Source organism: Kazachstania africana, chromosome 2, assembly GCF_000304475.1.
Source record: "Kazachstania africana CBS 2517 chromosome 2, complete genome".
In the NCBI taxonomy this organism is placed as follows: domain Eukaryota; kingdom Fungi; phylum Ascomycota; class Saccharomycetes; order Saccharomycetales; family Saccharomycetaceae; genus Kazachstania; species Kazachstania africana.
Window position 1 is genome coordinate 742,343 of NC_018941.1, and position 26,032 is coordinate 768,374.

The 26,032-nt window shown below is 34.6% G+C and overlaps 11 protein-coding genes across 11 annotated transcripts; 6 read left to right on the plus strand and 5 right to left on the minus strand.

Moving 5' to 3' along the window:
* Positions 1-806: 806 nt before the first annotated feature.
* KAFR0B03580 (opsin family protein) lies at positions 807-1,823 on the minus strand (the record flags this gene model as incomplete). Its single annotated transcript, XM_003955741.1, has 1 exon — positions 807-1,823. One exon carries the CDS (start codon positions 1,821-1,823, stop codon positions 807-809), a length of 1,017 nt encoding a protein of 338 aa, XP_003955790.1.
* A 1,046-nt stretch (positions 1,824-2,869) lies between these two features.
* On the minus strand, positions 2,870-3,190 carry COA6 (Coa6p; the record flags this gene model as incomplete). Its single annotated transcript, XM_003955742.1, has 1 exon — positions 2,870-3,190. The coding sequence occupies one exon, from the start codon at positions 3,188-3,190 to the stop codon at positions 2,870-2,872; it is 321 nt and encodes a 106-aa protein (XP_003955791.1).
* A 1,510-nt stretch (positions 3,191-4,700) lies between these two features.
* FAA4 (long-chain fatty acid-CoA ligase FAA4) lies at positions 4,701-6,800 on the plus strand (the record flags this gene model as incomplete). Its single annotated transcript, XM_003955743.1, has 1 exon — positions 4,701-6,800. One exon carries the CDS (start codon positions 4,701-4,703, stop codon positions 6,798-6,800), a length of 2,100 nt encoding a protein of 699 aa, XP_003955792.1.
* A 1,324-nt stretch (positions 6,801-8,124) lies between these two features.
* Positions 8,125-9,591, minus strand: GNT1 (glucose N-acetyltransferase; the record flags this gene model as incomplete). The annotated part of the gene is made up of 1 exon (XM_003955744.1): positions 8,125-9,591. The coding sequence occupies one exon, from the start codon at positions 9,589-9,591 to the stop codon at positions 8,125-8,127; it is 1,467 nt and encodes a 488-aa protein (XP_003955793.1).
* Positions 9,592-9,964: 373 nt separating this feature from the next.
* Positions 9,965-14,647, minus strand: RKR1 (ubiquitin-protein ligase RKR1; the record flags this gene model as incomplete). Its single annotated transcript, XM_003955745.1, has 1 exon — positions 9,965-14,647. The coding sequence occupies one exon, from the start codon at positions 14,645-14,647 to the stop codon at positions 9,965-9,967; it is 4,683 nt and encodes a 1,560-aa protein (XP_003955794.1).
* A 1,650-nt stretch (positions 14,648-16,297) lies between these two features.
* On the plus strand, positions 16,298-17,536 carry SPE2 (adenosylmethionine decarboxylase SPE2; the record flags this gene model as incomplete). Its single annotated transcript, XM_003955746.1, has 1 exon — positions 16,298-17,536. One exon carries the CDS (start codon positions 16,298-16,300, stop codon positions 17,534-17,536), a length of 1,239 nt encoding a protein of 412 aa, XP_003955795.1.
* Positions 17,537-18,025: 489 nt separating this feature from the next.
* Positions 18,026-19,822, plus strand: GAD1 (glutamate decarboxylase GAD1; the record flags this gene model as incomplete). Its single annotated transcript, XM_003955747.1, has 1 exon — positions 18,026-19,822. The coding sequence occupies one exon, from the start codon at positions 18,026-18,028 to the stop codon at positions 19,820-19,822; it is 1,797 nt and encodes a 598-aa protein (XP_003955796.1).
* A 1,037-nt stretch (positions 19,823-20,859) lies between these two features.
* On the plus strand, positions 20,860-21,540 carry URA10 (orotate phosphoribosyltransferase URA10; the record flags this gene model as incomplete). The annotated part of the gene is made up of 1 exon (XM_003955748.1): positions 20,860-21,540. One exon carries the CDS (start codon positions 20,860-20,862, stop codon positions 21,538-21,540), a length of 681 nt encoding a protein of 226 aa, XP_003955797.1.
* An 867-nt stretch (positions 21,541-22,407) lies between these two features.
* On the plus strand, positions 22,408-23,685 carry RRN9 (Rrn9p; the record flags this gene model as incomplete). Its single annotated transcript, XM_003955749.1, has 1 exon — positions 22,408-23,685. The coding sequence occupies one exon, from the start codon at positions 22,408-22,410 to the stop codon at positions 23,683-23,685; it is 1,278 nt and encodes a 425-aa protein (XP_003955798.1).
* A 184-nt stretch (positions 23,686-23,869) lies between these two features.
* On the minus strand, positions 23,870-24,475 carry TMA23 (Tma23p; the record flags this gene model as incomplete). Its single annotated transcript, XM_003955750.1, has 1 exon — positions 23,870-24,475. One exon carries the CDS (start codon positions 24,473-24,475, stop codon positions 23,870-23,872), a length of 606 nt encoding a protein of 201 aa, XP_003955799.1.
* A 222-nt stretch (positions 24,476-24,697) lies between these two features.
* PRP24 (U6 snRNP complex subunit PRP24) lies at positions 24,698-26,023 on the plus strand (the record flags this gene model as incomplete). Its single annotated transcript, XM_003955751.1, has 1 exon — positions 24,698-26,023. One exon carries the CDS (start codon positions 24,698-24,700, stop codon positions 26,021-26,023), a length of 1,326 nt encoding a protein of 441 aa, XP_003955800.1.
* Positions 26,024-26,032: the final 9 nt, after the last annotated feature.

The window sequence follows — 26,032 nt, forward strand, 5'->3', positions numbered from 1 at the left end:
CAGTAGAAAATGAGATCGTTCATGAACTACGAAAACAGATACTCTTTATGACCGACCCCCAAACTATACTTACGCAACGTGCCTACCATCCCTTTGAGATGAATATAGGGTGTTAGACTCATTTATATAGTTCCGATACATGGAAAGAAGGTAAATGCAGTTTTTCGACTTGGATCAGTAAGATAACTTAAAATCTTGAAAACTGAAGAATTTTACAGACATTACGGATAGATACAGGCCCAAGAATAGCAGGTTGGATTGGAATATCTTCAATTTTCTCCGCTTGCCAGATTTTTAAAAGTAGATTTTGCAAATACGGAATGTTAAGAGGGCGATTATTTGGGAAACTTTGTAATATGGGATTCCCGGTGTATAAGAGTTACTGGCACAAGCCATAATGGCGCAAATAACTTAACCCAAAATATGCTATTTTTTTTCATATCAGATAAAAATATAAAAGTAGCCTACATGCGCCTGTTATGCTTATTCCATTTATTGTTGTGATTTCCTCTTCAGGAATGGAGGTCTCGAATTTTGAAGCTTGAACGGTTCTTTTTCATTGGGAAGAGTAAAATTATTCCGTCTGCCAAGAATATTGCGTCCGAGGCGACTACAATAGAAAGATAAATACTAATACTGATCTTCTTGAAATTAGTATTCATTAAATCGATATACGTAACATTATGTACTTGATATAATTAAAAATTAGATATTAATTTTGAATAAAAGGCATTGTAACTTGAGTAAATAAAGCCATTTCTAAGTCTTTTTTTACGTCTCTCATAAAATCTGAATAAGCAAATCCATTAGGATTGAGCTTCAACTTGTTCAGTTTCTTGAGCGGCTCGAGCAGCAATATCGGGAACAGCAGTTTCACCAGAAGCTCTAATTGAGTTTGGTGCAGATTCTTTGACAAAGTCATCCTCATTTTCCTCATTTTCTTCATCACGGTTGAATGAATCCTTCTTTAATGAAAAAAATGGAACCTTACCATAACGCATTTCAATAAAGAGTAAGTAAGCTGGTAAGACAACAAATAAGCATATATCTAGAACACCGTAGAAGACAGCTTCACCATCATTTTGGATCTTGTTACCAGCATCAGCCAAACCCCAACAAATGAAATATAACCATACGACAATGTTGGCGGTGATGTACATGCAAGCGGTGAAACCTCTAACTTTCAAGTCAAAGATTTGACGTTTGATAAATAAAAATTGCATGATTAACATGGTGACGACACCAAAGACAAATGGACCCCACTTGTATGAAGAATGCATCAAGGCACCGATTAATAACGAGACAATCCAAAATTCAGTACCAATAATTTGAACCAATAGAGAATGAATTAAGTCCATTGCTGAGATATCATTTGATTCACTAGTGGTAGAAATACCAACCAATTCGATCAAATATAATAAAGAGGGCCATGATAGGAACCAAGCGATATACTTGGCGTAAAAAATTTGTCTGACACCTGGATGTTCACCAGTGATCGATGGGTCAACCTTAACATTATTAAATTCAGCTTGAATACCAGTCCAACCTAAATTTGAAGCGTAAATGAAATAACCGAAAAATTCGAATAAAGTAATAATAAATGGCGCAGCTAAGGCGTATCTTGTCATTCTCTTGGCGTTCTTTAACTCGGCGACAAAGAATAAAATTGTATAAATTACTAGTAAAACACCGAACACAGAGAATACAGCCCATAACCAATCTGAACCTCTCTTAGTTAGATGCATATCTAAACCAGTTGGAGGATTAGCGTTCAATGCATGATTACCTGCACGTTGGAAGAAATTTGGTACTGTAGAAGTCATTTTTCTAATTATTGTTTCCTGAAGTATAACTAAATAATATAGTAAATAATTCTTATAATATTGATTCGAGTATTAAAAAATAAATTGAAACTAATATCTAAAGTAGATAAAGCATGATATTGAACAGGTTTATATATAATTAATTTGAGAGGTTTAAAGGAAAAGGGTTATTAAAAACTAGGATAGCAAGTGTGACTTAGTAAGAACGCATAAATAAGGAGTCCTGAAAGGATTTATAAGTTCTATGATTTTCTTCTTCGACCAATTGGCAATGTTACAAGATCTCTCTATAGAATGTGCAGTTGTATATCTAAGGAACAAGAAAGAAAAGGTATCTAGAACATAAAAGATAATTCATGGCACAGAATGAAGGGATGATGATACTATTTGGGGAGTTACAAGTTAAAAGATTTCATTTATACTCCTCGATGAGTTTACAATGGGGGACGGACCATTAATTAACCTATCATGATTACGAGATGCCTGCAACTCCTAGTAATTCCGAGGATGGCACAAAAACGCCGCAAGTCTGTTCGGAGTCCAATGTGTCGTGCTTACGAGATTCACAGGGGTGGGAGGACCTGCATAATTGTTCCTCGAAGATCAGGAAAGAACATAAGCGAATGAGAGGAAACGAGGAAATTGATCCGCGGCAAAAAACAGAGAGGCGTGGGTATATAGAATCCGATGGAAGCAAGGAATGAGATGAGCAGGCCCCCCTGCAGCGAATTGGGAGCTAAACCAATCAGGGTACGAATTTAAGCTCTTCCCATCCGAGTACGGCGGAAAAACAATAATGAGTCCATTAGTCCTTTTCAATTTGTTCATATAATCCAATCTTCTGATGGCAGGGTATTTTGTACAGCAGAACAGAAAAGCATTAGTTAGTTAGGCCTGGGCATTGCATGCTTTTTTCGTGTATGCACTATTGTAGAGGTTTAAAGGTTACTATCGTAAAATATTAATCTAACACAGATATATCATTAGAAGGAATATATGATGATGATTATTATTATTGTAGGTATATAAAAAGATTATGAAAATGTCTAATCCTGTATTTGTTCTTGTTGTCTTTTCAATTCTAGTTCTCTATCAATCTGACTATTTCTAAAATCGATAAGTCTCTTTTGTTTGAAATAATTTATCCAACTTGTAGCACAATTTTTATTGAATTTTTTACTCTCATCTTTACAATTTTGATTAATTAATTTTTCATTTTTTGGATCTAATGAATTAATCACATTAATCTTATCCAGACAATTAAAAAAGTCATCTCTTGATTCCCAACATAATTCTCTTTGTTTCCTATTATTTTCAAAATCTTTATTACTGTCTGAACTATTTGAAAAAAATGGTATCCAAACCATGCTTGAAGCGGAACTACTCACAAATTACAGTATAATTACTACTAGTTATTTAGATCAAATTGTAATATAATAAAAGTACTATGCACTCACTAACTATCCATCATTTTTTTTCTTTCAGTAATTAGTTATCCCATCACAAGTATTATCTCCCTTAAAATTTCCCCAGAGAATATCAAATGAGACGAAAACAAAATAATTGATTTTTTCAATTATCCGCTGAATCACTGTATACGAATACACGTGACTGATAAATGAATGACCGGAAACAAGAATAATTAGCCACTAGCCATCTGGTCAATGGCAACTGATGATGACGATGATAACGACATCAGTTGTGGATACCCATCGACACTTGACAGGGAAGAACAGCACACGTAGTCACATTTACACTGGGCTGGTTTTCGTCAACAAAGATCATTCAAGCAACCGCTGAGCGGCACGCCATGAGACACAAAAAAAAATTGTTGTGTTGTTGAATTTATTCATCCAACAAAAAAACTGATTGGGTTTCAAACAGTTGATTTTGAATAAAATCGCATGGAGTTAAGAGAAATAAATGCGAAACTGATGAAGTTGAACTATCAAGGCATTTATACTTAAAAGCGTTGACGATAGTATATATACATTAGATCAATATTTGGCTAAGTACTTCAAATTAGATGGAAGAAGTGCATCCATGCAACGTGTTCAATATGGTATATACTTTAGAGACTAGTAATCCAGCTGTCGATTATAACGAATAGTACAGCAGTGATATATATATATATGTGTGTCTGTAGCCGCCCATCCACTGTGTTTCTGACGATTCTGACGATTCTGGCATTTCTTCCACTTAACATTGTCTATTAACGATTCCTCGGACATCAATATTACTATCTCCATTCCAAAAACGAGTGGCTTTTATTTCATCTTTATCTCCAGCAAAAGCCGGGAAAAACCAGGAAAAACTCAACAAAATTTCGATTGGAGGGCCCCACCATTTTTTTTTTTTCTAATCAAAATTCTGATACCCTTTTTTTAATCTCATCGGACATGATGATAACCTGTCGTTGGCGGTAAATCCAATTATTTTTTTTGTTGGGTACAACAAAACCATCATTATTATTATATAAAAAAATAAGAGTTCCAATCAATGATAAAGAAAGAAATATCTATATCTACTGTTTCCCTATCAATAATAACGCCCTAAAAGTTAACAAACTTTAATAATACCTTTTTTTTTATTCTTTCGATCTTCAATACAAAGAGTCATCGAAACAAACTTTTACAGAAATAGGATATCAAACAGATCAGATCAGTAAATACTATTGTTCAACCCCTGCGTTTCAACATATCCCAACTATAGATTTTTTCATCCTTTCATTATTTGCCTTTAGTATAAGAATAGAAAAAGAAAGCTTTCATTTTTTTTCTAGAAGTTTCCAAGCCCATTTTATAGATTTAGAAAAACAATATTTTACTTTAAATTGTTTTTTTCCAATATTATAATATCATATCATTTATCAAATCAATGGTAGCACAATACTCCGTAGAAGTTGGTCCTGCAGCTAATGAACATGAAACAGCCCCAAGAAGAAATATTAGAGTGGCAAAAGAACCTTTAAAGAGACCCATTAATATGAAATGTTCAACAGTATATGAATTTGCTTTAGAATGTTTCGAAAGAGGTGGTCGTAAAAAGGCCATGGGTTGGAGAGATGTTATTGATATTCATGAAGAGCAAAAAATAGTGAATAAAGTAATTGATGGTAAAGACACTCCAATTGAAAAGACATGGTTGTACTATGAATTATCTCCTTACAGATATAATACTTACCGTGAATTAATCAAAATTATGCATAATTTAGGTAGAGGTTTAGTAAAAATTGGTTTAACTCCGGCAAGTGATGATAAATTACATATCTTTGCCTCTACAGGACCTAAATGGATGAAAATGTTTTTAGGTGCACAATCTCAGGCTATTCCAATCGTTACAGCTTATGATACTCTTGGTGAAAGTGGTTTAACTCATTCTATGGTTCAAACATGTTCCAAGGCAATCTTTACAGATAATGCTCTACTAGCGAACTTAATTGGTCCAATCCAGAAAGCTACTGATTTGAAATATATTATTCATTCTGATGCCATTGATCCAGAAGATAAGAGACAAAATGGTAAAATTTATCAAAATGCAAAAGATGCCATTGATAAAATTAGAGAAGTTAGACCAGATATTGAAATATTTAGTTTCATTGAATTGATTGAATTAGGTAAATCTGCCAAAAATGAAATTGTACCACATCCACCACAATCAGAAGATCTTTCATGTATTATGTACACTTCAGGTTCGACCGGTGATCCAAAAGGTGTCGTCTTGAAACATTCAAACATTGTTGCCGGTATTGCTGGTGTTGGTCATAACGTTTATCCTCAAATTGGTGAAAATGACAGGATTGTTGCATTTTTACCGTTGGCACATATCTTCGAATTGGTATTTGAAATGGAAGCCTTCTTTTGGGGTGGTATCCTTGGTTATGCCACTGTCAAGACTCTAACAAAAGCATCCGTAAGAAATTGTCAAGGTGATTTGGCAGAATTTAAACCTACCCTCATGGTTGGTGTTGCTGCCGTTTGGGAAACCGTCAGAAAAGGTATTCTAGGCCAATTGAAATTACAACCAGCAATTACTCAAAAGGTTTTTTGGTCTGCATATAATACCAAATTAAAATTAGACAAATACGGGTTACCTGGTGGTAACGCTATAGGTAACTTGATCTTCAAAAAAGTCAGAGAGGTAACAGGTGGCCAATTAAGATATATTTTAAATGGTGGATCTCCAATTAGTAGAAGCGCCCAAGAGTTTTTATCAAATTTATTGTGTCCAATGTTAATTGGTTATGGTCTGACCGAAACAGTCGCTTGTGCTGCTGTCTTAGAGCCGGATCATTTTGAAATTGGTATCACTGGTGACTTAACTGGTGCCATCACAGCTAAATTGGTCGATGTTGAGGAATTAAACTACTTCGCAAAAAATAATCAAGGTGAATTATGGATCAAAGGTGATCCTGTCCTTCCAGAATACTATAAGAATCCAGAAGAAACGCGTGCTGCATTAACTGAAGATGGCTGGTTTAAGACAGGTGATATTGCTGAATGGACTCCATCGGGTCAAATCAAGATCATTGACAGAAAGAAGAATCTAGTCAAAACATTGAATGGTGAATATATTGCATTAGAAAAACTAGAATCCATCTACAGATCAAATCAATACGTGCAAAATATTTGTGTTTATGCTGATGTTAGTCAAGTTAAACCAGTTGGTATTGTTGTACCATCCATACCCGAAGTTACTAAATTAGCCAAATCATTAGGCATCTTAAAAGCCAAGGATGATTCTGCTGAAAATCATTTACAAAATCCAAAATTAGTTCAAGCAGTACATAATGACATGTTAAAGACAGGTAAGTCATTAAAGTTAGCTGGTATCGAACTATTGGCTGGTATAGTTCTATTTGATGGCGAGTGGACTCCAGAAAACGGTTACGTCACCTCTGCACAAAAATTGAAAAGAAATGATATCTTTTCAGAGGTTAAAGAGCAAGTAAATTCTGTCTATGCGCATGTCAGGTAAGAAGGAACTTCAATAACCACAAAACATATTGCTTCATGTACATTTAATTTAATTAATAATCTCATTTATTCTATGAAAATAATTTCACAAATGAAATAAAAACCCCAAGCATTTTTAAAAAGATATATAATAATCATCACGTTCATATATTGCGTCAAAGTTCAATAATATTGAATTACGTTTTCCATTAAGGCAAGTTGAAGAGTCAAGCAAATATAAATACATAAATTTGTTTCTTTTACAAATAGATTTCTCCCGGGTATGAAACTACATTCTATTATTAAATCAATAGATGAGCGATTAAACGGGATATTTGACTCTATGATTTCAATTAACCATAAATAATTCAACATAACTCCAGTAATTCAACTTTTTCACTTCGATGATTCCTTTATACAAGATTTATCATATTCATATCATCCAATGTAACTTTTCAAGTTACAAAATAAATTCCAAACCAATGAAAAGTAAAACATCTGAGGACTTCATAGTTTCAATTACTACCTAAGACAACCTAAGAAGCATTCTACAAGCAAAATTAAACCAAGTCATTCGTCAAACTCAATCAATTCTATCACTAACAATGTAAATTCCTATAGAGCTCCTTAAATTTGATATAAAAAGTAGCAAAGTTATGGAAATGAAAGCTTTAAAACTAATTTTTAAGATCACAGATTTCTATGAACTACAAGTCAAAAAAATATGAAAAACTCATATTAACGACATAGCAGCGGAATACACATCGGAATTAATAGAATGACAAACTCAAAGTATCACTTCATCCAATCTACCTGCAAAAATACCTGTACCTCAGGCTTAAAAGTAATAATATTAATTGATCATCTTCAAATAATCTCATCGGTACGAAATCAATCTACAACCTCGAAAGTTGCTAGAATGACAGAAGTCTTGAAAAACCCCCGAATCTTCAAAGACACTCGCACAAAAACATGCAAGTCTTGCCAATTATTGGTGCGAAATAGGTATGACATTCCATCAATGATTATCTTTTCTAGTAAGAAGTAGTTTGGGAGTGTACAATTATATTTCCATCGCACTTTTTTATACTGAAAAATTTTCGATTAATTTAAAAACCGGGTAACAAATATATTGGTTCAAATTATCTTATAGGGCCACAGTTATTGCAAGCAGTTACTATGGAATTCGATGGTTCAAATGTTGTCGTAACACTTAATAATTGGATAGAAATGTATAATTGTAACGAGATCCGTAATCTATAAATATAATCTAAATGCTGCTTGATGCTAGAAGGGTCCATTAAGAAAAAAGGAATAAGGGAAATATTCCAATTATATGGCTCTTCCTAGTTGCATATACTTCTGGCCTGGATAAAAGTATCATAAAATGAGTTCCAGATATTGCAAGCTTTTGTCTCTTGGTCAAGATCCTCCGCGGTCTCTGCATCCGGCACACACTCAAATTCTTTGATTGAAACGTAATGCCAAGGTTTGCCAATTGGATAGTCCGAAAAATGGATGTACTTTGCATCTGCTACTGATTTATCCAAACCCAGCAGTTCATTCCCGTCATTATCCATTCTTTTATAACCTAAAATGTCATTCGAGATCATCGAGTAATGATTTTTATTTCTTAATGATCCCGTTAATAAACCATATCTGCCGAATGGTAAAACCATGACTTCTGGGATAAACTCACTTTTCAACTTTCTAAAAAGACTGAACTGATAGTAAACAATTTTTTTCAAGTTGTATAATTCTTCATTGATTAAATCCATATCGTACATTTCTTTCTTGGTCAAAGCCCTGGGCAATAGTTCATACAGAATTTTATCAAATGTTTCTTTGGAAGGCTTGATGACCATAATATTAGAGGCAAACTTTATTTTGCTAGCCTTTTTGCTTGTATGGAAATCAAACAAAGGAGATGCAGATGACGTTGAGCTTATTATTTCTTGAGCAACGTTTTTAGAATTCAAATAGAGCGATGAGGGCAGACTTGGTAGATGATTATAGATCATCTTACCTTTCTTGATTCTAGATATAGTCTGTTTGTTATAATTGTTCAAATTCAAGGTAATACGATCATCATGCTGCAACTCATGATATGCCTCTTTTAGATCATTTTGCGATATAAACCAATACGTCATTGGAGCAGCAAATTTGATATACTGTGGTAAGAAGAATAACTCATCAAGATTAGCAGTTAAAGCAGCATCGTTATCCATATATATTATTCTATCAAAGTCGGTTTCATTAAACACACGCAGTTTTGTCAGACTTTCATTCCAAGGAGTATAATCCTTAGGTTTGACGATGTTGTCCACATACTTGATACGCACTTGTTCGCTATCAACATTCTTTATGGATGCTAACATTAATATGTTTTTTTCCTTGTTAGTTGCATTGTCCTCGATTAAGTCTTTTGTAACCAAAAGCACCAGTTTGGCCTTGGTTTGAAATTCTGTTTTCAGCTTGTTAAACATGATTAATGTGTTACATAGGTAACTGGCATCTGTAACATAGTTCACATATGCAAATTTATCCCAGTTGATGCCTTTGTTGGTCTTGGATGCCCGACTTAAAGTTTCACTGTATAGGCTATCAATCACTTCTTCTGGAATCTGTTTAATTTCCAGAGGATTAAACATCTGTTCTAATGAGTCTTTGTTTTCTTTAAAAAAACGTTTATAGTACTTAATCTCTTTGTTTAATTGGAACTGAACAATACCACGAGTAATAATTGTGACCATTATGAAACCTATTAACACATAAAGGAAAAATCTCAACCTTCTTCTCGATATGAGTCTCATTTTGATGTATAATTTGATTAGTTTCCCTATATATCAATAAACTAATCGAAAAAGGTACTATATAGATGAGATGTGATCGTGAATATTTGTTACTCATCGATCTTATATAATAGGAGAGCCGTTCTTGAAAATTGCAATATTCTCGCTAAGTCGTTACCAAGCAAAATGCTGAATATTGCTTGAGAGAGTAACTCTAAAACACATATAATCATATCTATGACACGATTCAATTTTATGTACTCTTAAAATTATACACGGAAGCTAGTCAATAATATGCATATACCTATATTTCCTTCAATACACTTATAACGAATAAGAGCTATGGAAAAAAACTCTGTTAATACTACGTGAAATCATCCTAAAAAAGTTACTTTTACTTTCTGAATGGAATTTCTGAACGACATAGTGGACATGTGTTGTTTCCTGATGACCTAAACCATTTATACAAACAGGCACCATGGAATCTATTCTTACAAGTTGGACAAGTCTTACTTGGTAATTTCCTATCGATGGCATGTAAAATGGAGTAACAAATGGCACATTCTTCAAAACCAGAAAATTGAAGATTGACATTCTTGGTGAACAATTCTAATGAGTCTAGAACGGAGCCATTCATGGCAGTAATAACGTGTTGTGTGCTCATTATCCATTGTTTCCATTTTTGTTCGCTTATACCGACACGTGAGATACCCGACACTTGAATATTACTTAATGGATAGTTGGTTGGTAATCTGAAGGATATCTCCAGTTTCTGTTCATCAATCAAGTAGCCCGCCTTGATTTCGTTAGTAACCTTATTTATCTTAATTGACAATGATTCATCTTTACCGGTGAGACGATCAATTTTTGAAGATACTTCATTTAATTCAGCAGTAATCAAAATCGATGAGATGTATTGAGAGACGAACTTCTCTATCTTACTTTGAAGTGATTTGTCCCTAATATTCAGGAACCAGTTTGTTGTAAATGAACCAACGCAATTGAATAGTTCATACATGATATGTGCTAGCAATTTCTTACACTCATTTACAATTTCCTCCCTATAAGGTAAGAAACCATTATCTTCTACAGTATAGTTTGGAATGGCATGCTGACCTTCTTGATCCCAAAATTTCGTATCTTCTAAATCAACTTGGTCAGCAATAAAAGAAAACATTCTGCTTATCAAATCTTCATCTTTCAATTGATCAAGGTAGAGTTGACGCAATTTATAAGAAATGTTCTTGAAGTTGGACAACAAAATTACCCAATTCCATAGGTACTTGATGAAGACATCCTCATTTTCATATTCAAGGTATTCAGTGGGCATATCTTTTGTTAGCGTTTCAATCAACCTACTTGACAACTTATGTGAGCTTTCTTCATTTTCGAAGCCATCGTCATTATCAGGTGTTTGCAATCTCTGTTGCGACAACTCATAATCTATTACAGCCTCCTCCTGAATGTGATAGATCATAGGAATGAGACAATCTGTTAACAATCTTACACGATTAATACACAGTATGCCATCCTTCGCAAGAAATGCCTCAAAAAATCTGTCAAATGATTTTGAAAGATAGTCAATTTTAAAATTTTTCAGATTGCTTGCCAAGTCTTTGTAGAACTTTATAGACAACTGATTGTTAAGGTCTAGATGATAATCAACAAAGCATAGTTCAATGACGTTTTCGGAAATTTCATCTTTGAATTCGGCTGTGTATACATTACTCGTAGCAAAATCTACCTCAACTAAACTCTGATAAAGTTCGAGACAATAGGAACGTAAGTCTAAAATATAAGGAGTATCACTTATCTGGCACATTGTAACTGAATCAAGTAGTAAAGTGCTGGCCAACTCAATAGCCTTTTTACTTGAATTTCTGACATAAGGAAAGCTTACTAGTAATCTAAAGAACTTTAATAAGGCCATTCTGATAACTGTAAACTCTGAATCGTAGACTATGTCACTATCCAGCCAGCTTCCGATTGAATTCAATATCAAATTCAAACGTTGGATAGCTATAGGAACGAAGTCTGCATCCTCCACTCCACTGGGCAACATGCTAATTAAAAGTATCAATGCTCTATATTTTCCTCCAAGCAGTTCTTCAGTTTTGATACCTATTAGCTCAGAAGAAATCAATGTCCTCATCTTAGTCAGTGCTGAATCCTCAGATATCCTTTCTAAGAGTTCAAGAACTACGGAACAATAGAGATAACCACTACTTGAAATTCCGTTACCTTTTATAACGCTAGTGACAAACTTCTCTATGGCAGGTAGATTATCCACAAGCGCACTATGAGACATACCGTCAACCTCGTTGAGCATCGCCTTATATACAACCCTGGCCTTATAAAAGCAAACTACGTCACCCTCACTATGCAAAAGGAACTGAAAGATGGAATCACTTTTAAAAGTTTCTAAACAACTTATAAAAGACGATAATCCAATACCATAGCGCTCTTGATTCGAGAAAAGAGTATGTTTGATTTCTGCAAAGTTATCGTTTGGTTTTTCTGAAATTGAGTTGAAATCATTTACCAACTCAGAAATAAGGGTTAGGAACACTATAAGCTCATCCGTTAAGACATTGGGTAGGTTTGTCAGAAGGCTATCCAAAAATAAAGCTTCTCTAATAACTTCTTCAACTTTTGAAAGCTCGAGCTCCTTCTGGCTTGTTGGAAGAAGATATGTGTTTAAACCAAGCGCATTTACGAATGCAATTCTATAATCAATGAAAGGCATCGCGCTAAGGAGTAATCCGTCTAAATCAGATGAAAAAAGCTCCTGCAATTTTACAGATTGTGAATTCAATAATTCCGTTGTATATTTCAGTACTAATATGTCAAAAATATTGTTAATATCAGAAGAAAAGTGAGCTCTTACGTATTTCATAATTGTAGACGTCAGCTTTGTCAAAACTTGACTGTTTTCTCCAAAATGAGGTTTGAGGCAACCATATAGCTCTTCAGTAACTTCTTCTGAAATAGTAAACATCGCAGTTGATATGAAATCAGTTTCTTTCACTAAAACATCTCGAACCGGAGAAATCATATGCGAAATACCATGTGCAAGATCTTGGATGTTGCTATTAGCAACACAGTTAGAATACAGCAACATGATATTTTCTTTATCCAGTAAATTGCTTCTCAAAAGAGCGTAATTATCATCAAATTTATAATTTTCAATGTATTGCGTAATGAAATCATGGACCACAGTAGATGATGGCGATGAAATAAATTCTTCGAATATGTCAGATGCTAAAGAGTTCAACGTTTCAAGAATTTTCACTGGAGCAACGTTCAAGGATAAGCTTTCTTCAAAAAATGTTTTCAGTAAAATACTTTTTCCTATCCTTTTTATAAACGCTGTTTTTGTATAAAGTATCAAAAGTTGAGATACTTCGTCATAAATATCAACTTGCACCGCAAATGGAAGTGTATAAATAAAATTCTCAATTTCTTCGGTAAGACACTCCAATCCAGAATCTACAAAGAAATCGCATAATTTAAAAACTTCTCTATTATGAGCAATAGTGTCTCTTGGATTTTCATTAAATTTAGTGAATGTTTTTTTTGCCAGTTGCTGAATATCTTTTTCATTCTCAGAAGAACATGCCAACAACGTAACCAAATTTCCTAAAAATGTAGAGGAAACTCCCTGTTTCTCAACATTCTCTAAATAATTTTCAATTTCCCGTCTTAAAGTGGTAGAATTTACGACTATTTTAAGGAGAGCTTGTAATTTTACATTTTTTTTCAGATCAATTTTAGTATTAAGTGTCTTTATCACATCAGATTGTACACTTTCTTTGACTGTGCTTTCATTTGTATCATTAAGGAAAATTTGATAGTTTTCCCAGAATTCAACAAGAAGTTCGGCACCAAATCTCCCTAAGAATGGTTTCTCATACAATCCCTCTGCACCTCTTCTCCAAAGTGGCACCCATTCTGTATCGTAATCCAGTAAACTATGAGACGACGTTTTCTGGTACAAAGCGAGCATCGAATTAAAGACACCAGGTACAGGACTTGAACATCCTACGAATAGAAAGTTTATAAGTTTCTCTTTAGATGTCTTATCGTACATCCATATTCTTCCATTCTTATATTCATCTAACAGTACAAGCGTGTTGAGTGTGATAGGCGTTATGGAAGAGAACTTCAATATATTTTTTGAATTAACGTGTGCTAATGATTTGAGAAGTCTTCTAACTGACAACTTCAGAATCTCTTTATGAGATGACAAATACCCTGATTTAAAGAGAATGACAACCAAATGCAGGATACTTTCATACAACTTCAAAATATGAGGAGATTTTAAATTGAAGTTTTTCCAAAGTGATTCCTCGAGTAAAATTTCTTTGAACGTGCTTCTGAATTCAGAAATATCTTTTTCCATCTCAAATAGCCTAGTTATTAATAAAACCGCTTGGGTCATCAATCTAGTATACTTGAAATGTGACTCTTCTTTACTAATGTAACGTTCATCAGATAATGTGTCCTCACTTTCGACTACGACTACTTGCTTCACTAGGCTTAAGATCTGTTCAAAAAACACATCCCACAAGGAGTTAATTTTGTCTTCATTATTATTAAAGCATTTTCTCAATTCTTTTAAACATGTTTTACTTACACTAACATCCGTATCGTAGACACCCAGTAAAATCAATGGGATAAAATCTTTCAAAAATTTTGAAACTTTTCTATTTAATATGCCAATTAAACGAATTGTTATCACATAAGCTTGTGTTCTAATTGGTTTTGATTCATTGACAACTAACTTGGCAAAAATTTGAGACCAACAAATTAGAAAAATATCATCGGAAATCGATTGCAAGTTTTCATTTGAGGAATCCAGGAGTAATGCCAAATCATTTAAGGCCTTTTCTTTAGTGGTATCATCCCTTTTCAGTAACGACTTAAATATTAATATCAATTCATTCGAGCCCAATGAACTTAGTAGACCTTGTTCAGGAATCCCATCAAAAAAATTTAGAGTGATTTTAACACCATTATGGCCCAAACCGTAATCATTACTGTACTGTTGAAACGTATTGACAGCACCAAATGACATTTATAATCTAATCGTTCTCCTTCGTGGGGTTGCGAGCACTTTGTTATGCTATTTTCAAGTGTGAACTGTTTGCTCTGCTTTTTTTTCTGGTCCAGCTGCTTACTACATATTTGTCACTTCATGCTGAAAAAAATAAAACGACACATTTCGATGAGTTTGTCCAAAAATAGAAGAACGTCAGCATAGCTAAAGATGGAACCTATTTCCACTGACCTGATTTTAAAAATTGAATAGTCGATGCTGGAAATATATGGTGAAATTTGAGCATATTAACATATTTTTTGGAGGTAGAAGTGTCTGCCTGATTAAATTAAGGTCTGAGGTAAAAAAAAAGTAATCTAGATTGAAAGATTAGGTGGCTACAATGTCTTGCAATCGGTCAGAAAGACATGCATGTGTCATTGAAGATATTCTACCTTCATTTCTGTGATTTTGGACATCTGTCGTCGCAGATAACAGTATTCAGGTGTCCGAAATTGTACAAGAAGAAGTGGTTATAACCAAAAATGAAGTTGACTACAAGAGTTTATGGTCTATTTGAACTGATAGAGACCCTTTAAAAACGAGAGCAAAATTTTATAAAAAGATCAAAGAAAGAAAGAGAGATAGGGAGGGATGTATACAAATCAGTTCGACATCGGAAAATTACAATTCGAGACAGCTGAACTCATATGATCTATGAGTGATCATAAAACTATCTGGGTGTCTTGCATGACTCTTTCTCAACAAATGGTGAGCAGCGCTCGTTTCATAGTTATGAGCTAGAGACTGTCATTAAACACGCCATTAAGAGAGTCAATGATATTTATTCTCAAAAAATAGTAGTATTAGTTAAGCTCCAAGACTTCTACTGCTTTTGCTCAGTTAGCTCATTGGTGCTTATTCAAATTAACCGGTTTACATTCTTTTGCGAGCTAAATTATCATAGCATGCATATTACAAGCTAGCTTTTACTCAAATAACTATTTTGATAATACGAGAACTCTAAAACATAAAAGTTTAAGCAAAACTACCTACCTCAAGCTCCGCCTATGCGATATACAGCAAGGATATCCACCCGCCACATCTTTATATTTCCTACTCTGATAAGAATGAACGATTTGTATTATCAAGGAACATGCCAGAAAACATGAAATAATGTGTTTATCATCTAGCTCAATAAACTTTCACTAAGGATACAAACAATGTCCCATGCAAGACGCATACACACAACGAGCGTATCGCGGTACCACATAGAGGAACCATATGTCCATCCATTTCCCCTCCGAAAGGGCCACTCAAAAAAATTGCTCTCTCTCCTCAAACTGATACTTTCACAGACGTACTATCATACCTATAGAGCAATATACGATCCAGCATTCCCAGCAATAATTGCTCGACTCCTCTACTTCTACTTTTACTTGCGATGGCCTATTTCATCGAAAATTTTTCTTCGAGCACGGCAAAACGACGCAATGAAACTGACTGAAATTTTTCAGTTTCTTCTCCAGTTTAAAAAAATTTTCAAAGGCATATATAGTGTGAAGGAACAAAAGTTCGAGGACGCCTATAGTTGTAGACCAGTGTTGAAGGCGATATCTGGATCATTGCATGTGTGAAAAATATCATATTTGTCATATATTTATTTGAAAGTTTTGCTCTGCACACAATATGACTGTGACAATTAAAGAATTAACAAATCATTCCTACATCGATCATGAATTGTCTGCAACTTTAGATTCGACTGAAGCATTCGAAGGCCCAGAAAAGTTACTCGAAATTTGGTTCTACCCAAACAAGACTGCCATCCCTGTCCCAAAGGCGAAGACTTTGAGATCGATAGCAGTTGAAAAATGGGTCCATATCTTAAAATTGGTCAAATGTGACGTTTTATCAATCAAATCCACAGATACAATGGATGCTTTCTTATTAAGTGAATCATCTCTCTTCGTTTACGATCATAAAATTACTTTAAAAACATGCGGCACTACCACCACGTTATTCTGTCTGGAAGAATTGTTCAACGTTATTGAACATGAATTAGATTGGGATTTAAAACACGAGGATAAAAAGTACTTCCCATACAAGGTGTTTTACTCGAGAAGATGCTTTATGTTCCCACTAAAACAGCGTTCCATTCACAAAAATTGGAATGATGAAGTCGATTATTTGAATAAATTTTTCTGTTACGGTAAGAGTTACATGGTTGGCAGAAACAACCAAGATGATCACTGGAACCTATACGTCAGTGACACTAGAAAAGATATGCAATCAGAAGAAAATGCCGAAAATGAAAATGATGAAACCTTAGAAATACTAATGACAGGTCTAGATCCTGCATGTGCTGATAAGTTTGTCTGTAATAGGGAAGTGAAAGATGTTGTATTCTCAGAAAATAACGACAACAAATCGAATGATGACGCTGATGATGAAGGCCATCTACTCGGTTACAACATGACAAAGAAGACCAGATTAGACAAAGTTTATGAAACTGATTCAAATGTTTCTTTCCATCATGATGCATTTGCATTTTCTCCTTGTGGTTACTCATCAAACATTATTCTACAAAATGAGTACTATTACACATTACACGTCACACCAGAGAAGGGTTGGTCCTACGCATCGTTTGAAAGTAACGTTCCAGTCAGTCTATTAGCCCAGCAAACTGGCAAAGAACAAGACAATATTGACGTTTTTGGTAGAGTCCTAGACGTTTTTAAACCAAAAGATTTATGTTTAACTTTTTTCGCCAAAAGTATGTCAAATCCATCTTTCCAAAAATTAATGAAAATGAGCAAGAACTCAATACCACACTATAAAAAAATGGATAGAATCATTTACGATTTAGATGATTATCAATTACTATACTACAAATTTCAACGTGAAGAAGATGTAGATGGAAAAATATGATACACTATATACTTGATAGAAAAAGAAAAAGATCATAGAAGAGGGAAATTAAGCTAACTCCCTATAGATTTCAAACTTGCTTTCTAAAATCATGTCATTACCTCTTCCCTACCAACAACAGCTTTGCAGAAACCAATGAATACCAATATTTTATTTATATATTTGTGTAATTTAAATTATATTTCCGGTGCATACAACACATCATTATACATCTTTAAGATGATAAGGAAGATAAAAAAAGGAGTAGGAGCCCCCACTCACTTTAAGGGTATGGCAAACTACCGGCATCTTGTCAAGAAACAGAATGAGACCACTATGAATTGTTGTAAAATGCTACTACATCCTGGTAGCTTCCCTTGTCAAAGGATGTGTACATGCCGAATTCTGATATAAAGCCATGAAAAATCAAGTCGAAAAAGAACAAAATGGTTTTGACATCCCCTTAAATTAAAACGATCAAGAGTACATAGCTCAATTGACTTTATAAAGATGCTACATAGACATTCAGCTAAACATAGAAATCCTAGAACAGTATTCACTCATAAAAAGAGTGATTTACCACCTGAATCGAAGCTACTTTCATACCAGGAGCAAGAACTGGAAAAGGGAAAACTGTCCGGAGTTGAGTCTGTAGATGATGCGAGACCTACGCTTGCTAATAAGTATAAGATTCCAAAGCAGGGAATTGAAGAGAAGTATGCTTATCAGCTGGTTCATAACGAGTTGACATTGGATGGTAATCCTCATTTGAATCTGGCTAGCTTTGTCAATACTTACAGTACCGATGAGGCAAAAAGACTAATTACAGAAAATTTAAATAAAAATCTGGCAGATAACGACGAATATCCTCAATTGATTGAGATTACTCAACGCTGTATATCAATCTTATCACAATTATGGCATTGCGACGAAAACATGGAACCAATGGGCTGTAGTACCACTGGTTCATCTGAAGCTATTATGTTAGGTGGCCTGGCAATGAAAAAGAATTGGGTTAAAAAGATGGAGAAAGCTGGGAAACCAATTGATAAACCAAATATTGTTATGTCATGTGCCTGTCAAGTTGCATTAGAGAAATTCGCTAGATATTTTGACGTTGAATGTAGATTAGTGCCTGTCAGTGCTAAATCTCATCACATGCTAGACCCTTCTTTATTGCACGAGTACGTTGATGAAAATACTATTGGATTGTTTGTAATTATGGGTACCACTTATACCGGCCATTTAGAGGATGTAGAAGACGTTTCCAATACCCTTACTAAATTGGAAAAGGAGCATCCCGAATGGTCAAACACACAAATTCCCATTCATGTCGATGGTGCCTCTGGTGGTTTTATAGTTCCATTTGCCTTTGAAAATTCTCATATGAAGGAATTTGGCTTGGAACGCTGGGCTTTTAATAACCCAAGGGTCGTTAGTATAAACACTAGTAGTCATAAATTTGGTCTCACTACACCGGGTTTAGGTTGGGTTCTTTGGAAGGATGAAGCTTACTTACCTCAAGAATTGAGGTTCAGATTAAAGTATTTGGGTGGTGTTGAGGAAACATTTGGTCTGAATTTTTCAAGGCCTGGTTTTCAAGTGGTTCACCAATATTTTAACTTTATATCAAAGGGAGCTGCTGGCTACAGAGAAACTTTTAGAAGATCTTTATTCGTTGCAAGAGTGTTTTCGCACGGGTTACTAACTTCTAATAAGCTAAAGGGATGTTTTGATATTGTCAGTAGCATTCACGAGAAAATTACTGATTCATCTACTCCAAAAGGGGTAAATGAATACTGGGAATCTCCAAGTTTATTCAAACCAGGTGTCCCACTAGTTGCCTTTAAATTAACAAAAGAATTTCAAGCTGAATATTCTGAGATTCCCCAAGTCCTCATTTCATCTATGTTGAGAGCTAGAGGTTGGATTATTCCTAATTATCCATTACCAAAATCAACTGATGAATCTGACAAGGATGAAGTGTTAAGGGTTGTATTTAGACATGAAATGAAGCTAGATTTGGCACAGTTACTACTTTTCGATATCGAAATGGTCATGCAAAGATTGGTCAATTCATACAGGAGAGTTTGTATGCATGTTGATAAGAAATTGACTGAGTCGGACGAGAGTAAGGGATTAAGACGTAGCTTCATTTATGATATGCTATTGACGTTAGCATCTCCAGAAGGGGAAGAAATTTCTGAAGGTGATTTGAATGCAAAAGAGGACGAACTCAATAAAAAGCATAAGAAGAAGCAAGAAATCAGAGAACGTACTTCCAGAAACTACAGAGGCACATGCTGAGGAGAAGTCGCCTGGGTTTGCCTATATACCTATACATATGTCTTGTTTAAACTGTGCAATTCTTACACATCTACGCGCACTGCATGCCCTTTTAGGATACGATATCAGCGTAGTTCTTGGTTGCATGTACTTACAATAGCACAGAGATCTCACCAATCCCGTCACATGGAAATAGTGTCAGAGAGTGTATTATACCTATCCATATGTCGAGGTGATCCCAGGGCTGATTGAATTTTACCTTAGTTCAAAAGATTCTGGCTTATTCTTACCTTGACATAGAACATACTTTGATGAATGTCAAGAGGCTACCACCCAACTCAAAAAATAAGAAAGAAAGTGACAATTAAATATACGTCTATACAAGATGAAAGTCTCCGCAGCATACACACTTCACTGTCTATAATGTGAAAGACGTCGTAACACAAAACATGTTAGTTACATTGTAAACAAGTAGCAATAACGATGTCTGCCGGGGAGAGTTCTCTTGACGCCTTGTACCTTGTCAAAGGTTTGTGGACTGCAAACAGCGCACTACCTACTTTTTCTATCTACTGAGCAAGGATATGAACGCTCGGGAGTCAACGAGCATCTGGCAGCTTGATCATCGCCCGTCATGCTATGAGCGGAGCCACTTCCAACCGACCATTCCAGAAGTACTTACTGCAGTGATTAGGCATCGACAGGTTGGAAAAGTCTGTGATTGGCTCTGAGAAGCTCTTTGTAACTTCTAAATAATTTTCCTTAGCTGTTTTCAAAATTTAATTTCGGTAATCTCCATATCCTATACCGTTGGTAAAATTAATGCGTCATCAAAAAGAAGAATGCAAAACAACAGTTCATATTGCCATCCAGAGTGAAAAAAACTTTTCTTGGGAGTAAATCCAGTTTCAATTTTATATTCGACCAAGTAGAAGTATTTAACTCAATCTACTTAAGGGAATAATCTGTCGATAAGTACATTTTGGTGAATATACTCCAACAGCTAAGAAGAAGAAGACACAATCTACCATTTACCCCCCTCCCCTTGATAGTAACATATGAGTCCCAAGATAGAAGATTACCAAAAAAACTTTCTCGATCTGGCCATTGAAAGTGATGCTTTGAGATTTGGTGAATTCACTTTGAAGTCAGGAAGAAAGTCCCCATACTTCTTCAATCTAGGTCTTTTCAATACAGGTAAATTGTTATCAAATCTAGCCACTGCTTACGCTTTAGCCATTATTCAATCAGGTCTAAAATTCGATGTTATCTTCGGTCCTGCATATAAGGGTATCCCATTAGCTTCTATCGTGTGTGTCAAATTGGCTGAAATCGGTGGTACTAAATATGAAAAGATTAAGTATTCATTTAATAGAAAGGAAGCTAAAGATCATGGTGAAGGTGGTAGCATTGTCGGTGCCGCTTTAGAAAATCAAAAAGTTCTTATTATAGATGATGTTATGACTGCAGGTACTGCAATTAACGAGGCCTTCGATATTATCAAGAGTAATAATGGTCAAGTTATCGGTTGCATTATCGCCTTAGATAGACAAGAAGTTGTCAATACAGATGCCACAGAAGATAATCGTCAAAGTGCTACCCAAGTGATTAGTAAAAAGTATGGTATTCCTGTTTTGAGTATTGTGTCCTTGTCGAATATTATAAGCTACTTAGATGGTAAAATTACCCCAGAAGAGAAAAAGTTGATTGAGAACTATCGTTCCACTTATGGTTGCTAATTGACACTGGGTAAGATTTACATGGCATTTTTATTTTGATATAGATATTTTTTCTTAGTCTGATATACTTACTAGAAAAAAGGTAAAAATTTGTTTATTAACAAGTCTCTTCTTGCAAGAGACCATGGGTCTTAGAACGGAGGACTTGCTAGAAAACTACATCTTGTCTGAGGCAACGAAAGCAAATATCAATGAGCTGCACTTCATTCGAGGGGTCATCCGTAAGAAATTCAGTTCGAAGATGTACTATTTATTTGGCATCTCATTACGTCTAGCGTCACATAAGCAACACAGTGCCGTGATTTAGAGTAAATGAGCCTAGCACCTTCTCTTTATCCGTATTCGACTAGCTCTTAACCTTAACATATTCGAAACTTTTGGCTTGTAAACTTCCCCTTACACTGGACTTCAAAAGCCCTATATACTTTCTATGTTGTATCTACGTGTCTCAAAGCCTGTGGGGTAAGACTTCCTTGACAGAACAGTCTAGATCTGTGAGTGTCTAATACATAGAAGATATTGCATACTGCAGCATTGCGTTTCTTGATGACTTCTCTTACTCTCAGCTCACAGGAATTCCTGTTGAGTACAGAAGTATAAGCTCCTTCTCCTCGTATCACATACCATGAATAGCTTTATAAGTTTCTAAGAGCGCTGTAGAGCTTCAAATGTATCACATCTCTTTACTAAAACGTCTTCCAAGTAGATTTTTCAGAAAAAAATGTAAACACCGAACATCGAAAATATTCAGTATTGATAAACGTAGCCAAACAGTATTTAAACAAAAACATTCATAGTCGTATAACAGCTTGACAAGCACCCCATTTGAAACCAATTACTTGTGATTGGAACCTTTTGCATTATAGAATGTCCGACGATCAAGACGGTGATATCGAAAATGCTTCAGTAACAAGCAGTCAATCAATATCACAAGAAATACAACCTTCATCGCATTCAAGTCCAACTAAGAAGAAATTATCTAAGGATGATATGACCATGATAGACTCTGCAAACGATATTCTGGATTCTTTGGAGCATAATCACAGAAACGATCTATCTCTGCATCTGTATTCCTCATTTCTTCTGAAAAAATTACTTTATAAAGCCAATAGTAAGAAACATGCCTATGAAACAAATCAATTCATTAAGACTCAAATCAAAGATAATTGGGTTAGTTGGCCCAATCCAAACGCAATAATAGATCCACAAACAAATAATATCTATGAGGATATACAGTTTGGAGAAAAGGCAAAATCATTAACTAATGGCGAAATTTCCATCAATGGATTAAACCATGCCAGAGACGCATTAGCACTAGAATTAAATGCACATTGGATATATTTATTGAACAAATCTTCTGGAGTATCTGGACAAAATTTAGATGTTGATATTTTAAATATACCTGATTTTGTTATAAATTCTGTTATTGGTAAATTGGATCACATATTTTCTGGAATCAATCACAAAATTGCCAAACAAAATAAAGTTAAAATTGCTAAGGATAATGAGACAAATTTTATAAATATTGACCAGCTGAAAGAAGATTCAGTGAAGATAAATAGGCAAATAAGGTTTGATTTTCATGATATTATTGAAAGTGGTTGCCAAATGAACGAAGACATGAAAGAAATATATATGAAGTCGTTAGAGCTTTACAATGACATTCCTGAGACATTTCGAAAAAAAAGGTTTACTTTGCCAAAGAAAATATTAAAAAGGTATAAAAGCAAAAAAACTGACAAGAAAATTGAAGATATCTCAAAAGAAGTTTATGAAAAGCTAACTAGTGACTATGTTAGGATCGGTACATTGCTAAGGGATGGACGTATAAGTTCTATGCAAAGACGACAATTGAAACGTATACAAAAAAGAGAAAGAGATGTTGCCCTCAGCAAAAAAACGTTTTTTGAAGTTAAAGGCTTTAGATTGGAAGAAGAAGAAGTAGACTTTAATAGCAATAGCCAAGATTTGCCAAGTGACATTAACAATGAGAATAAAAAAGCTTTCCCATCATGGTGGTCGGCATTTCGTGATTATGGATTTGATAGCGCTGCAAATTTGGAAGAAATTGAATCTACAATAGTGCTGAAGGAAAACGGATATGACATCGAAGATGCCATTGTTAGCTTACCTCATAAAAAGTAAATATTCTTGTTAAAATTTATCAAAGTATAGCCAGAACTCAATCCTTGGAGTAACATCACGAGTCTGTACTAAGCATGGGATTTCGATAGTCCTCAATCAATAATTTCCTGATTATCCCAAATTTTTGTTATATAATGTGTATGGATGCAAAGTTAGGTGTAATATTATGCATAAAATTATTTAATTATTCCTTCAAAGTATTAACGTGTTTTTTAGAGCTATGTTCTTTCTTCGATAACTTTTTATGACGTCTATCTCTCTTTTCTTTATTAGATTTTTTGACTTCCTTGCTATGTTTACTTTTAGGTTTATGCCTGCCATCCTTCTTCTTGTCCTTCTTCTTATCTGTACTATGCTTCCTCTTCTTATGCTTAGACTTTTTCGAGTCAATTTTGTCTTCTCTTTTCCTCTTTTTTGTAATTGATATACTTGAAACAAGCAGGTCTTCTGCTTCGAAACTTGTTTTATTATCAATTGTGCCTTTCAAACCTTCACCTTTTACAAACCATTGGTATAATGGGGAGCTACCCTTTGACATAGCTGACGCTACAACTTTCTTCTGTTTGAACACGATTCCATCTCCTTTAGATGAAGACGATATATCCAGATTTTTTAGATGTCCATCAAACAGCCTTTCCCACCATACTTCACCATCATCATGACCAACTGCATTCCCAAGGCCTTTTCTGTCTCTCTTATGTTTCACCAGAATAGGTTTCTTCAAACTGCCTTTCCTCAAACCTTCTCCTTCTTCCCAGCCATATGATTTCAAATACCCTCTACTATCCATATCTTTTAAAGGTATACTATATTCCTAAGTGATAATATATTGTCTAGTTCTATTTTAATTAAATATTATCGATGATAAAACTCATCTCAAAAATTTTTCAATATTCCATCGCATCGCTTTACAAGCTTGCATAAAAATCTAATTACTCTTCAAATAGTCATTTTGATAGTTGAAAGTACAAACCCTTAGTGACGATTACTCACAAGAACACTGAATATCAACATGGAGAAAAAAAGACCCTTAGAAGATGAAGATATAATAGAAAATAAAAAATTGAATTCCAATACGACATCAAATAGAGAAGTGAGTACCGTCCTAGTCAAAAATCTCCCAAAAAGTTCTAACCAAAACAAAGTAAAGAAGTTCTTCCAAGATTGTGGAGATATCAGATATGTCGATGTTTTAGATGATCTGAAAAAACTTTCAAGACTTGCAAGGGTGGAGTTTGAGAGCCATGATGCTGCATTAACAGCTCTTACAAAGACTTCGAAAAAAGTAGGTAACAATGAAATTGAAGTCTCATTATTAGAAAATTGCACTTTATGGGCCACAAATTTCCCACCAACCTACACAATAAAAGATATCAAAGCTCTCTTAAAAAGTGTAGGTCTTCTAGCGATCAGTGTAAGATTTCCGTCTCTAAGGTATAATGCTAATAGAAGGTTTGCATACATTGACGTTCCATCTAACGAAGATCTGCAGAAGGCGGTAGATTTACTGGAGGGAAAAGAGTTTGAAGGCTATAATTTGGTAATGAAAAAATCAAATCCGTCAGAGAAAACCAGACGCACTGATGCTGCTACTATAGAGAGACGTGAGATATTTATCAGAAACCTCGACCCCCAGTTTCTTAATAAGACAACTTTGAAAAAAGCTTTTGAAAAGTTTGGTGATATTGAATATATTAATATACCTACATTTGTGGAAGGAGCGAGGAATTGTTGTGCGTTTATTTCTTATATCACCAAGGACGCTGCCATTAAGGCGTTAGAGGCCAATAAAACTGAGATGAATGGAAGAGTAATTTCGATTACTTTAGCTGATAAAAAAGCTTATTTGGAACGTCAAGAGGTAAAAAAAATCTTGTCTTCTAAAAACAAGGATAAACTGTCAGCGATCATTTCGTTATTCCCACTTACAGATAAAATATCAAGGGACCAAATTCGAGCCTTATTGCTAGAGAAAGCCGGGATCTCTGATGAAGATATAATGCATATCTATTGTGTCAGCGATTATGTTTGTTCATTAGTCATTCTCAAAAATACAAAATTACAGGCAAAGTGTATTATGGCCATGGATGGGATTAACTTCCAAAATAAAACATTGCGTTGTGGTACAGTTTTTGATTTGAAAAATTCACATAAAAGTGAATCTAGGGTAGATGTACCTAATGTGATTAAGAAAAGAAGAAGTCCAACGAGTTTCGATAATCACATTAATTCAATCAGTCAAAATGAAGATAATAAAATATACACAAAGCCTACACAAATGGCTTCAAGGCCAGTAATGTCTAATGATGATTTTAGGAACTTATTCCTCAAAAAGTAATATACAAAT